The following is a 13,827-nucleotide window of genomic DNA, read 5'->3' as shown; positions in this document are numbered from 1 at the left end:
TGTTCAAATTCTTTTTTGGCCTTCCTAATTATATTTTTACACTTGATTTGCCAGAGTTTATGCTCCTTTCTATTTTCTTTATCAGGATTTAACTTCCGCTTTTTAAAAGGATACTTTTTTGCCTCACTGCTTCTTTTATTTTGTTGTTTAGCCACAGTGGCTCTTTTTTGGTTCTCTTATGTTTTTTAATTTGGGGTATTCATTTAAGTTGAGACTCTTATTATGGTGTCTTTAAAAAAAAGTTTCTATGCAGCTTGCAGGGATTTTACTTTTGGTGCTGTATCTTAATTTCTGTTTAACTAACCTTCTCATTTTTGTGTAGTTCCTCTTTCAGAAGTTAAATGCTACAGTGTTGGGCTGCTGAGATGTTTTCCTTGACACAGTGATGTTAAATTTAATTATAGTATGGTCACTATTACCAAGCGGTCCAGCTATATTCACTGCTTGAACCTGATCCTGTGCTCCACTTAGCACTAAATCAAGAATTGCCTCCCCCTCCTGTTGGTTCTCAGACTAGCTGCTCCAAGAAGCAGTCATTTAAGGTGTCAAGAAACTATCTCTGTATCCCTTCCTGAGGTGATATGTACCCAGTCAATATGAGGATAGTTGAAATCCCCCATTATTATTGAGTTTTTTATTTTAATAGCCTCTCATCTCCCTGAGTATTTTACAGTCACTATCACTATCCTAGTCAGGTGGTCTGGAATATATCTCTACTGCTATATTCTTATTATTCAAGCATGGAATTACTATCCATAGACCATCTATGGTACAGTTTTGGTTCATTTAAGATTTTTAGTTCATTTGAGTCTACGCTTTCTTTCACATATAGTGCCACTCCCCCACCATCATGACCTGTTCTGTTCTTCTGATATATTTTGTATCCTGGTATTACCGTGTCCCATTGATTATCCTCATTTCACCAAGTTTCTGTGATGTCTATTATATCAATATCGTCATTTAATATGAGGCACTCTAGTTCGCCCATCTTATTATTTAGACTTCTAGCATTGTATATAAGCACTTTAAAAACTTGTCACTTTTTAGTTGTCTGCCATTACATGATGTAATTGAATGGGACTTTTTTTCTTCTGGCTGTCATGATCCTCCAAACACTTACATACATATTTAACTTTAAGCATGCAAGTAATCTAATTGACTTCAACTAAGTCCGTGCTGGCACAGAGACCCACCAGTGCAGATCACATTCCAGAATCCAGGAAATTAGCAATTAAAATGTTTCAGAGCTTTATAGAGATGGATTTTTTAATTCATAATTGATGAAGAAAAAAAATTATCCAGAATCTTAGGTTTAAACTGCTGACTTACAGTTCATTTCTCATTAGATGACAGAAAGCACTTTTTACCAGGGGATTAACTATACTGCAAAGTCAAAACATCCCAAGCTTATGATTACTTTTGAGAGAACACAGTAAATCTTTTCAGAAGTTCCAGGCAATTTAAAAATACAACAAAAAACCCAAGTAAATCTGTACTCACCTGGGAAAATATATTTGCAGTTGGAGCAACTTTGTTGTCCACAATACTGTATAATATTGCTAACAATCTGTCCAGGGGGAATGGCTTTGGCCCAAGGAGGTGATTACTGGTCTGTAAGAGAGAAGGCATTCAATTAAATGGATTTTTCTGGAGCACAGCACCACGGGATCTTATTTATTATACCTATTAGTCTTTAGGTGGCAATTTATTTACAGTATCCCTTCTCAAAGGCCCACAGCCACTGTATGGAAAAAACATTCAATAGATACACAGCTCTGAATTTACACAGAGACCCATTTAACCTGGCAGGTGTCCAAAATGCTTTATGCATAATTAAGAACACATTTAGGACATAAAACAATTTTGTCAAATATATATAGTGTTAAAGGTAAAAAAAGAATTATTATTTAGTCCTAAGGACAGAAGTTGGCAGACTACATTTCACGGCATTCTCAAGTTGTAAACAGCTTAATTTTATTATTTATTGGTGTTAGTGTGCTAGGATCCTTCATGTGAATGTTCTACAGTCCCTAGTTGTAGCTAATGTTGCAAAAGGGAAAAAATTCTCTTTTCTCACAGGTCTTCAGTTTCCTGTCAGTCATAAAGAGCCCAACTCACCTAGGACTCAATTGTGCCATGCTTATTCAGATTCAGCAGTATCATGGGACTACTCAGGGAGCAAGGTACAACCCTCACTACGGGTAACAGAATTGAGTGCTAAACAATGTAAGTCAGTTTTATCCCAATTAAGAACTGTTTTAACAAGAGCTTCTGTACCTGATGCTTACTCTTCACTTATCATAAAAATCATAATACCACTGTTACACAGAATAGTGACTTCAATAGAAGAATACGACATCTAAAATAAAAAAAATAAAACTGTTTTCCTGCAAGATGTTTATAAACAAAAAAAGGGGGAGGGGAAAAGAAAGATACAGAAAATAAGAGTTGTCTCTTGCAAAAAAAAAGTCCTAAATTTCCCATGTTAATGGGTCCTTCAGGAACTAGAGTTTTTTTTTTTAAAAACACACTAAACTGTTATATAGAATTGTCTAGGTACTTATAGCAGGGAGAGTACATACATCAGAGCACCTCACAAAAAATTATCTTCACAACATCTCTGTAAGCACCTCTCTATTTTACAGATGGAGAGCGGATGCAGAGAGATCAATGACTTCAAGATTGCATAGGAAGTCTGTGGCAGAGCCGGTGACTGAAAGTAGATTTTGAATCCCAGGTCAGTGCCTTAGCCACAAGACCATTTTTCCCCTCTCCTGACACTATTAAATACAAAAGTGGGCAGTGTGATTAACTCTGATTTAAAAAACAAAAACCCCAATAAACAAGTCACCCAGAGCACAAGTACTGGATTTGATTTATTGTTATTGTCATCACATAACCTACTAAACACCCACACAATCAGAAGCTATATTTGCCAGGCAAGTGGCTCTTAGAAGTCTATTAGCCTCAAATATGTTGTTACTTTAAACATATAAATACATAAAGAGAACATTTTGTATATTTTGCTTATTGAACACAAGTGCTTTATTGGCATTTTTATTTCCAAGAGGTCCATCCATTAAGGAGATTCTACTAGGAATTTTACTTTAGTCACGTTCTCAGAGTCAGTACCTTAACCTAAGCCCCTTTACTTAGAGCAGTGGTTCTCAAAGCTGGTCCACCGCTTGTTCAGGGAAAGCCCTTGGTGGGCAGGACCAGTTTGTTTCCCTGCCGCATCCGCAGGTTCCGCCAATCGCGGCTCCCGCTGTCCGCGGTTCGTCGCTCCAGGCCAATGGGGGCTGCGGGAAGAGGCGCGGGCCAAGGGACATGCTGGCCACTCTTCCCGCAGCCCCCATTGGCCTGGAGTGGCAAACTGCGGCCAATGGGAGCCAAAAATCAGCCAATCCTGCAGATGCGACAGGTAAACAAACCGGTCCATCCCACCAGGGGCTTTCCCTGAACAAGCGGTGGACCGGCTTTGAGAACCACTGACTTAGAGCAACCACATTAGTTTTTATACATTCCAATGGTAATTGTGCTAAAAATAATTTCAATTTTAAACAATTTAAGAGTCTCAAAGTCATGTTATAAAACCTAAACAATGCTGCAATGAATTAATTTGACTTCTATATCATAAAAGCACTCAGGTAGCATTTTGAGCAATCCTCCCAATACTTCCCCCCAAAAGAGAACATTTTAAAGATGAGGAAAAATGGGGTAGATGGGATAAATGATTTGGCCCCAGAGACAATTAGTGTCAGAGCCAGAATTAGAACTCAGGAGATCCTGGCAACATCTAATCTCTCAAACTACTGTCGTGACATCCTTTTAGTTTAGGATGTCATTTGAATAACTTGATGGAATCGTTTCTTTTTAATGTAGTGCAGGTCACCTAGCTCCTTATTACAGGCCTGTCTCTCTTCTTTTAGGATTTGAATAAAGTCAGTAACATTACTTTTACTTTAACTCCTTCCAGTGAAGAAAAATCATCATCACCAGTAGTCACAGGAGCTTTGTAATTGCTTGCCTATGTTGCATCTGAAACTTTCAAGTTCTCCTGGGGAGTAGGATTAACTGTGGAAGCTGGAAAGAAAGAAGCTTTCCTGAGCACAATACTGAAATTAGCTATGAAATTCTGCTCTGAGACTAACTCCAAGAGACCATCATTATACAGGATTTTCTAAAATTAGGAATATACCCAAGAAGCTGTAATGCTCTCTAGATTTCAGTATGAATGGAATAAGAATTAGGGTCAGGTCCAGGGGTGAGGCTGGCAGCAAGTATGTGTAGACGGGTGGGAGAGAGGAGAAGTGAACGCTTGTTCCTATATTCTTGACAGGAATGATTGAGGTACATGCCATACAAAAACAAAATTAGTGAAGGAAGCCCTTGTTTAAGATGGTCTGTATCAGGAATGCAGGCAGGTGGTGATGCACCAATGTCACAGAGTAGAATTTGGTTCAAAGAGTAACTTTCACTTTATTTTTTTAAGTATGTATATACATATACTTTAATTAGCTAACAGCAATAATTAGAGTACAAAGATTTGCGTAACAACTGTACAGATACTTCTCAACAGTACTGGGAATTAACAAGTCTCTCTACTGTGACTGACTCCCATACTTTGAAGTTTCAGACTATTTACTAGAAACAGTACCTTGTGAAAAAGCCCCATAATTTAATAGGGATGGAATTAAATAAGATCCTTTCAAAAGGATTTCAAAAGCAGTTTATAGAATTCTGTAGCAGAAACTATTAAAATTCCCATACGCATAGTTTAGAAATTTTCAAGTCTCATTTCTATAAGACTTTTGTACAAGGAGCTAAGCAGAAAAACTTCATTATATATGAAATACTTAAAAACTTATAAAAGACACTTTCCCTTTCAGAATTTTTATACTTTTTTCTTTGTATTCTTTTTAAAAGCTCTTCTGATTCATTTTGCTCTTTCCCAGCTTTCTTCACCACAAACAACTTGTACTTTCTTCCCTGAAAAGCTCCCTCCACTTCAACTAAGGCTTTTCTCCTAGTTGGCATTACTTGTGTTTACATTCTTCTTTTACAGTGGAAGATTCCCTACCTCTCGGTTATTTATTTGACTTAACTCTCTGATCACACCACAAGTTTACACCGCTTCACAAAACCCGATCAATGTACCCAAGCTTTAAGATTTCTTAAAGGAGTGACAGCCTGATGTATTCAAAAAGAACAGAAGCTCAACCAGGACCCATCAGGTTTAGATCTACCTCATTTCTGTATGGGGAAAAGGGAATGGGCTCTTAACCTCACGTGGCTGGGGATTTCATGCTCTCACCATGCTACTACAGTTCTCTCTTTTCTGAGCCAGCCAACATGTTTGAACTCCCTCAACTGACAAAGAGAGGGGGCATTTTAAATTGGAAAATTGACACAACAGGAGTCTATCACACTGGAACTGGATGAGAGGTACAGCACCAAAAGCCAATAGAAAATTGAGGATATGTTTACACTACCCACCAGATCACGATAAATCGACCCCCAAGCATTCTCCCATCGACTCCTGTACTCCACCGCTGCGAGAGGCGCAGGCGGAGTCGACGGGGGAGTGGCAGCAGTTGACTCACCATAGTAAAGACACCGCGGTAAGTAGGTCTAAGTATGTCGACTTCAGCTACGTGATTCACGTAGCTGAAGTTGCGTAACTCAGATCAATTCCCCCCCTCCCCGCAGTGTAGACCAGGACTCAGTCTCAAAGACAACACCTGACATACTTGAACATACAAAGTATGCTTAGGGAGATGCTGCAGTTGCAGCTCTATCTGGCAGAACTCTCAGTAGGGCTTGCAGTATCAGTCTATCAGTTACCTAGAAAGGGGTATGTCTTACATAAGCAGAAGTGGGAGGTTTGCTTGTTCTAGAAAAAAAATTATGGCCTAATAGACTGACTAAGGAGTTAGGAATCAAGATCTCCTAAATTTTTAGTCTGGCTCTGCCCCTGACTCCTGGTGCCCTTAGATAAGCCACTTAGGGAAAAATTCTTTGCTGGTGTAAACTAGCAAAGCTCAACTACAGTCAGTGAACCTCCATGAGTTTACATCAAAGACTGGGCCTTCGATCTTTGTGTCTCATTTTCCTCACCTGTAAAATGGGAATACCTACCAACCAATGTTTACACCTATGTAAGGGACTTGGTCAAAGAATAATATGTGAAATGTAATGTGAGAAACAGGATACTGCAATTGCTCCGGAAAGCCACTTAAAGTGTTGCATAGATCAGATTAAATACAGATTAAACCCTAGGATACACTTCTCAGTTTCTTATATGGAACCATCTCAACCCAGGAGCTGAAGTTTAGTATCAAGGGAACACATTCAACTCCAAGCTATTTTCCATACAGTAAAGGTGTTTTCTCAATTCTAATAAATGGAATTATGTAGAATACTCTAAGGGGCTCCAAACAGAGATTCTAATTAGAATCAGTCTTACTTTGAAACTAAATACTGAAAGGAAGTAGCTTGAATCCCAGGAATTAGATCACTCAAGTCTTAAGAGCAGCTTCCTATACTAGCAAAGCAAGGCTTGCAGTCTGACTCAATGGTGGCTAGAAAAAAATGTCACCCCATACCAATGCTCTAGCCAAACAAAAAACAAACAAAAAAAAACAATTTTAGGTACACGTGGCAATGTTCAATGTAAATGGTAATTCAAAAGGTTCATTTTAATTTGAGAGAAAGAATTCTTCCTTTAAAAAATATGTTTTGTGGTCATGACATGTGCTAGATTAACCATTCAAACTGGTAAGAGTCCGCTATTTATCTGAAAGTCATTTATGTTGTGGGCAGCAACAAAAGCTTCTTCAATCCACACCACTCACGTGCCTCAACCCTACTGTAGGGTAACACTTACGCTGTGTCTACACTATGAGCTAGGGGTGAGATTCCCAGCTTGCGTACACAATCACTGAGCTAACAAGAGTATGAATAGTGAAACCACAATAGCAGAGGACGCAGCAGCACAGCTTAGCCATGCTGTGACCCAGGGACATCTTGGTGTCAACTGGCAGAGGGGTGAATAAGGTTTAGAAGGCTCCACTGCATTTGACATCTCCAAAATAAGAGTGCCAAACGGTGGCATGTGAGGTCTCAATACACTGGTCATTTTAGTCACTGTGAAATATATGAATGAATAATATTTAAGATAATACTTATTCAGATGGGAATTATGTTCTTAAAGCCTTGAAGTTAAAAGCAGGTCACCAGGAGGTGACTGGCCTTGGACAAATTCATTCAGGCAGGGGATTGGAGATTCATCTTTTTGTTTGGTCACGTGTGAATTGTGCATCGTCTCTCTCACAAGGTAAGCCTATCAGCATGCGGAGCCAGATGCTAATTAAAAGACTGCAAGGTCAAAAAGAGGGAGGCCACAGGGAAGAACAATCAGCAGGCGATGCCCTGATTATGAATAATGATCAAAAAGCTATTTTGATATATCTGGGACTGAAAAGAGGACAATGTGATTTGTCTCATGAATGGAAGATCACAGCCAAGCCTGGATGAAATACACCAGAAGGACTTTGGATCAATTTTTGTTCTATATGATAGGACAATGTCTTGTTAATTAAATATAGGCTTTAGAAAGTGTTACGATTTTATATGTAACCGTTTCCATTAATTCTACTTGCTTTTTCTTGAGTCTGTATTTCTTTGTTAATGTTTTGTTTTTCCTACAAACATATATAAGTACTGTGTGCTGAGTGGAGTGGTGATCCTGAAGTGTAACCGGTAAGCAGGTGTACACTATTCCTTTGGGAGCAGTGGATCTGTGAATTCAGAGTGTCCAGTGGAACAGGGGCAGACACTCCAGGGGGACACTTGCAGTGCTCAGAGGTTGCAGTATACCTTATCGTTACCTGTAAAGACAGAGCAGGGCCTGCAGAGGCCTGGAAGGCAGTGCTTGTATTGCCAGAGGCTAGTAGTGTTGGGGAACTGACCCACAGTAGGCGCAGATAAGGCTTCCTTGTCATAAGGGAAGGTGCCTCACAACTCTGGGGGTCCCCAGGAAGTGTCACGTGCCAAGTGCATCCTGACCAGTTTCAGGCTTGTTTGTACTCGATGAGAGGTAGTGCAAGTATGTGTATGAGAGCTGGGAACCACATCTCTAGTTTGTGCTACAGATGCAGTCATGGAGAAGTTTAAATCTACATGCTAATACTGCTAATAAGTGCGTGCCAGTTAGTGACAAGCTAACAGGCAGAGGCTAACAAACCCTGGAAGTAAGCAAAGGTTTAAATAAGTGAAAACAGAAATAGGCAGGGGCTTTATTGAAAAAAATTGAAAATAGGAAAAGAATTTGTAAAAAAACAAAACAGAAAAAAGGTAATTGACTCAATCAGCAATTTGTGCACTAACTAGTTTATGTCACTTCATGATCTTGTCACTGTTACATTGACCTCCTTCCTCTTCTTACTCCATCTTACACTCACTTTTTGCATCTTGTTTTACATTAGATTGTAAAATCTTTGGTGGCATGGACCACATCTTACTATGTGTTTGCACAGCACCTGTGGGTGCTTAAATAAACAAACAAACAAATAGAAATAAAATATTTATAAATATAAAATTTTTTTTTAAATGCAAGTACATCTGTCCACTAGGGATTAGACAGAGACATCAATCCATCTCCAATAAACTATGACGCTAATGGTGCTAGCCCTTGGTCACAGTCAGTCAATATGAATCCAAAATAGAGACCATGAACTGGAGGGCTCTGTGTCTCATCATCAAATCTCTGGTTATCCAGCTGCTTTGTGTTCCTGCCTTTCCCCATCTTGCCACCTTAAATGAGATATTATTGCCTATAGGAAAGAGAGCAAGGCACCTCCTGCAGCTGGAGGGGAAGGATGAAGATTTGGGCTGTGATGCAGTATTTATTCATTCCTGTTTCTCTTTCCCTCCCACAAGACCTGTGATCACAACTTGAGATGTGGATGTTTTTCAGGGTAGAGAACAGTCCTGAAAATAATTAGAATCTTTGAAAATCCTCTGGAGTTCACATGCCAGAGACAAGACACATGAGAGTTCTATAACTAAAGGATACTTGTTTTCTATGGAGTTAAGGATTTACAAGATAGATGTTAATATAAATAAGTTTCTTAACATTTCACATCATTCTAGACAGGTGAAATTATGTGGATTAAGAATTTTTTTTTTTAATATACCAATTTACACATATGTTACTCAGTCATAGGATCAAATTCTCTTCTAGCGTACACTGGTACAACTCCACTGAAATCCATGCAGTTACAACAACTTATTTGGGTAAAGGGTTTGGCCACTATTCTTTAAATCTTTTCTCCTGATGGAATAATTACAAATTTCCTTAAGGAACATACATTTTCCTTACACACAACAGACAAGCAGTCAAACTTTAACCCTGAGTGACTAAAGTTAGGTTCCTAAATCCATATTTAGGCACCTAAAAGTGGTCTGATTTTCAAAGCTACTGAACATCTAACTAACAGAGGGGTTTACGTGTACTATGACTAAGGTGAAGATTTTGTCATGTTATTTTTCGTGAAAGTCACAGACAGGTCACAGGCAATAAACAAAAATTAATGAAAGCCTTGACCTGTCTGTGACTTTTGCTGCTGCGGTTCCATGGTTTCTCCCACTACAGTAGTGGCTGGGACCTGTGGGGTTCCCCCTCTGCCCACAGCGGCGAGAGCTTTGGGAAACATGGTCACCCTGGAGAGAAAATGGGACACCCCATCCGCTCATCCGAGGTGTCCCCTCCCCCTAATCAAGGCTGTCGCCCATCACTGGAACCCTGAGGCGGGCCCCTTCAGGAGTCTGTCACCTGTGGCTAGAACTTCGCAGGAGACCCCCACCCCGTCACTTGCTGCTGCTGTCAACTGTTGCTGGAACCCTGCCAGGGCCCCACTGGCTGTCTGTTCCAGAGTCCTGCCGCCCCTGGGTCTGAAGCAGAGAATGTCATGGAGGTCTCTGGAAGTCACGGATTCTGTGACTTCCATGACCTCTGTGACATAAACATAGCCTTAACTATGACCTTCTAAATACCAAGTCCCATATTTAGCTAATACATCAGTGCCTATTCAATTAATTTTATACCTAAATATGGATTTGGGAGCCAAACTTGAGGCACCAGATTTGAAGATTTTGGCCTATTGTTCCTCTCACATTGTATGTGCACAGAATTTTGTCCATAAAGTTTAAACTTAGTCTCAGACATAAAAAAGAGGATGAAGCAATGGGTCTCTGCTTTTCTAACATGAGCCACATCAGTATTTTTTTTTTTTTATAAGCAAAACCACTGCACCACTTCACATCTGAAGGAAAAGTGGTATTGGTTTAAAAAAGTAGAAACATGAGAAATAGATAACATCAATTTGTACAACAAGACCAGAAGTGATCTCCACTACATGATAGTAATTAAATGTAATGCGTGTCCTCTTAAAACAAAAATATGTCTATTAATAAATTACAACACCTTGTATGAAAAGTAAACATCAAGTAAACCAATAAACTAGAGATTATAGCAGGCAATGCTCTTGTATGCTCTTTAAATCATACATTCAGGTGGCAAGGGGAAAATATATAGCCACTACTACAGGTGAAAGCAGTATTTAGTTGTGAGTGAGGATTGAAAGCTAAATAAATACCTTTTCATGTTTTTTCAAAAAGTTTGTCTTCTTGATTTTCCCATGATGCTGTAAACACAGAAGCAAAATATGAGCAAATATGACAGCAAAAAGTTACAATGTTATATAACTTGAATAGGGTGGGAAAAAAATCAACGAACGTACAACTGTTCATTACATATTTATAGTAATGTACTACTACCATAGTTCTGCCTACTTATCACATGCCAATTAGTTATCTTTGTCCTTAACAGCATACTGCTTATTCAGTACCTAACACACTCTAGGCATAACTTCTTGGCTCCCTCATATATAAACTGTGTGAACATAGGGTGAAAACTTTCACCCAGCCGTGTTGCGATGTTTGTAAAGTGGTTTATTGGGGGGGGAGGGGGGGAAGGGGGAATGTACAAATTTAAAAATCAGAAAATTAAATACTTAGCCATCAGAAAATAAATTAATTTGACACTAATCAGAAGAGTCAGAGAGCCATTTCTATGAGTCTCCTTCCACCTCACCCCATCCCGTGCCTCAAAATCAGCTTGAGAAAAGGCCATAGTGTGTTTCCTTTGTCTTTCTAGAAATGGGAAAGCGGCTGCCCCTTGATCTTTAAATGCATCCAGTTTGCACCTACATCATTTTTGAAGTCTATACAAGGAACTCAGTTTTATTTCGTTTATATTTAAGATGACAACAGGATAGCCACAAAATAAAGCAATAAAGTGTCAAAAAGAGGCCAACATACAGGATGTGAAGGTCACGTCAAGAGTAGACAGGTAAAAATGTAACTGGAATAAAGAAAGTAGCTGATGTCCTGTGAGCAGATAAAATTCATCTAGAAGGATTGTGTTGAGGGAGAAAGGATTGGATCAAGGAAGGGCAAAGCACAGGGGCTGAGGAAGAAATAAGGAATTGATGGAGGGGTAAGGGAAAGATAATTGGAGTTTTTAAAATTACCTGGATTGCGGGTGGTGGGTTATATGAATTATACTGTTGCAGTTGAGTAGTTACATTAAAATCTTATCTGTAATATATTTTTAAGTTATGTCAAGGCTGCTTACAGTACATAGATACCCATCCATTTTAGCATTAGTATAAAGTACAAAATACACATGTACACACTTCTTAAAATAAATTCTAAGCAGATTTTCAATATGGTATGCAATAGAACAAGACCATTTTTTCTTTCAATCCTACTTTGCACAAAACGGTGACCTCCTGTCAACTGTTATCCTTTTTCAAAAGGGCACTTAAAATGTTTTAAGAGATTTTAAGGGAAAAATTGTACGTTACATTGTACTGGAATTTTCTTTCAACTCATGACATCACTGAGATTTATTATTTTGATGTTGTAATTGTTTGTCAACATTCTGCTGCTTTTAATTTGCAACATTGTCTCAATTTATCTACAGTGGTAACTATTTTAATAATAGTAGTATCGCCTTTAATGATTCAACAACGTTCCTTTGGTTCACACCTGTTTAATTATGAGACTTTGGTTAATGATTCCAATATAAAGTTTTTTGCCCAAATCCCATCAGATCTCATTACAATTCCAACCATAAGTTCTCTTTCTACAGCTCCCAGGACACATTGACACAGGATTAGAAAGCTTCTCCCAAAGTGCTATTTGTTCTAGCTTTTGAGATATCGCTAATTTGTGAACTTGGCCTTAACACCTGATTAAGTGCTCTCAGGCGATACTTGTGGTAGAAATGGTGATTATTCATGCTTTATCAATGATTGACAAGATATTTAACTTGACTAATTAAAAAGCCAACAAATTTATTACATGGCCTCGCACTTCAAAGGTCTTTGAGGAGCATGTTCCAACTATGCATTTCACTGCACTGAAGAGAAGCACCAGTATGCCCATACACAGGGACTGAAGGACTGGAGCCTGATTTCAGACATGCTACAATGACGGAGATAAATAAAGCCATATCTTTTCACCACTCATAATTTCCTTGTTCTTTTTAGTATATATAAATAAAATAAATGCTTTTGTTGACTTATTTCCCACAGTTAAATTTAGATCCTGAGGAGAGAGAGAAGTCTGCATGAAATCAGAAGTTAAAACAGTGAAGTTATTTTTCAGCAAGTAAGTTCTTCCAGTGATATTTCTCTTCCCAAATGTTAGAAATGAAATATTTGGCTATGTACACATATCTGTAAATTATCGTTACAAATAATTCTCTCCTCTTCTGAAGTACATACAAAATGATACAGACCAATGTGAAACATTTAGTTTTCATTATGGGCACATATAACCACCATAAAAAATGAACACCACATTCAAGTTTATTATTTAATTAGTATATCATCACTAAGGACTCCAGTATATGCATCTCAGAACATGGACAGTATATTTATAGGTTTTGCGATGGTGGGGGGATAAAAAAAGATTTCTTAAAGAATTAGCAAGCTTCTATCCCTCAGTGTTCTCACTCTCCAATTTCTTATCCTTGCCTACAACAACTACATTTTACAATATAAAAACCGTTACAGCTACTAATATAAATGGTAAGCATAACTGCTCAATCACTTTGCTTTTTGTTGCAACCTTTTCCTCTCCTCCGCCGTCTGTATCTTGTCAAATTAAGGCCTCTATTCTCCAGACAGATGTACTAGTGCAAACCCTTTAGATCCACATGGAATTCTGCTCTCTTCCATGGGATTCAAACTGTGAATAATAGTACACACCAGCGCATCGATTTGCAGGATCACAAATACTTCAGGGAAGGGGACTATGTCACCTTATAAATGCCATGCAAGACAATAGTGCTACATACATATTATGCATATTTTAATTATCAGAACAGTTCATTTTTCATATTAAACATCAGTAATGATGTGACAATTGTCAACATACCACAATATGTGATCCAAAGTCACAGTTTTATTCAAACCAAATAAATAAGATACAAAAGAGAACAGAAAGTAAATGACCTAAAGGAGTTCTGACCTGAGTGAAGAAGTACACATGACTCTGGCATACAGCAGTAAGAAAAAAAATACATAGTAGTTACCTTAAGGAAGAACCTCTTATCTGTCCTGGCAGGATTGTAGGATGCAAGGTATGCAGCTATTAGAAGGAATTTGGAGTAATAAGGAAGTTCTACGTGAGCATGTGCAGAAAGTCCTATAAAAACAAACAGTTTATGAGTCACTGAGGGAGCATTCTAACTGT

General features: G+C 38.4%; 1 protein-coding gene across 5 annotated transcripts in view; it reads right to left on the bottom strand.

Annotated features, from left to right (window-relative positions):
- The window catches only part of ORC5 (origin recognition complex subunit 5), a 121,227-nt gene that overhangs the window by 65,114 nt on the left and 42,286 nt on the right, over positions 1-13,827 (bottom strand). For all 5 annotated transcript variants that reach the window (XR_014714288.1, XM_084649628.1, XM_084649629.1 and 2 more), the window contains 3 exons: positions 13,667-13,779; positions 10,659-10,706; positions 1,501-1,611 (listed from right to left, as the gene is read on the bottom strand). Coding sequence is in view for 4 of the 5 variants with exons in the window: in XM_084649628.1 (XP_084505754.1) it covers positions 1,501-1,611; positions 10,659-10,706; positions 13,667-13,779 (272 nt within the window). In the remaining variant the exon portion in view is untranslated. The remainder of the gene's footprint in view (positions 1-1,500; positions 1,612-10,658; positions 10,707-13,666; positions 13,780-13,827) is intronic.

This window comes from Lepidochelys olivacea, assembly GCF_965140295.1.
Source record: "Lepidochelys olivacea isolate rLepOli2 genome assembly, chromosome: 1".
Classification (NCBI taxonomy): Eukaryota; Metazoa; Chordata; order Testudines; family Cheloniidae; genus Lepidochelys; species Lepidochelys olivacea.
This window is presented reverse-complemented; position numbering and strand designations above follow the sequence as displayed.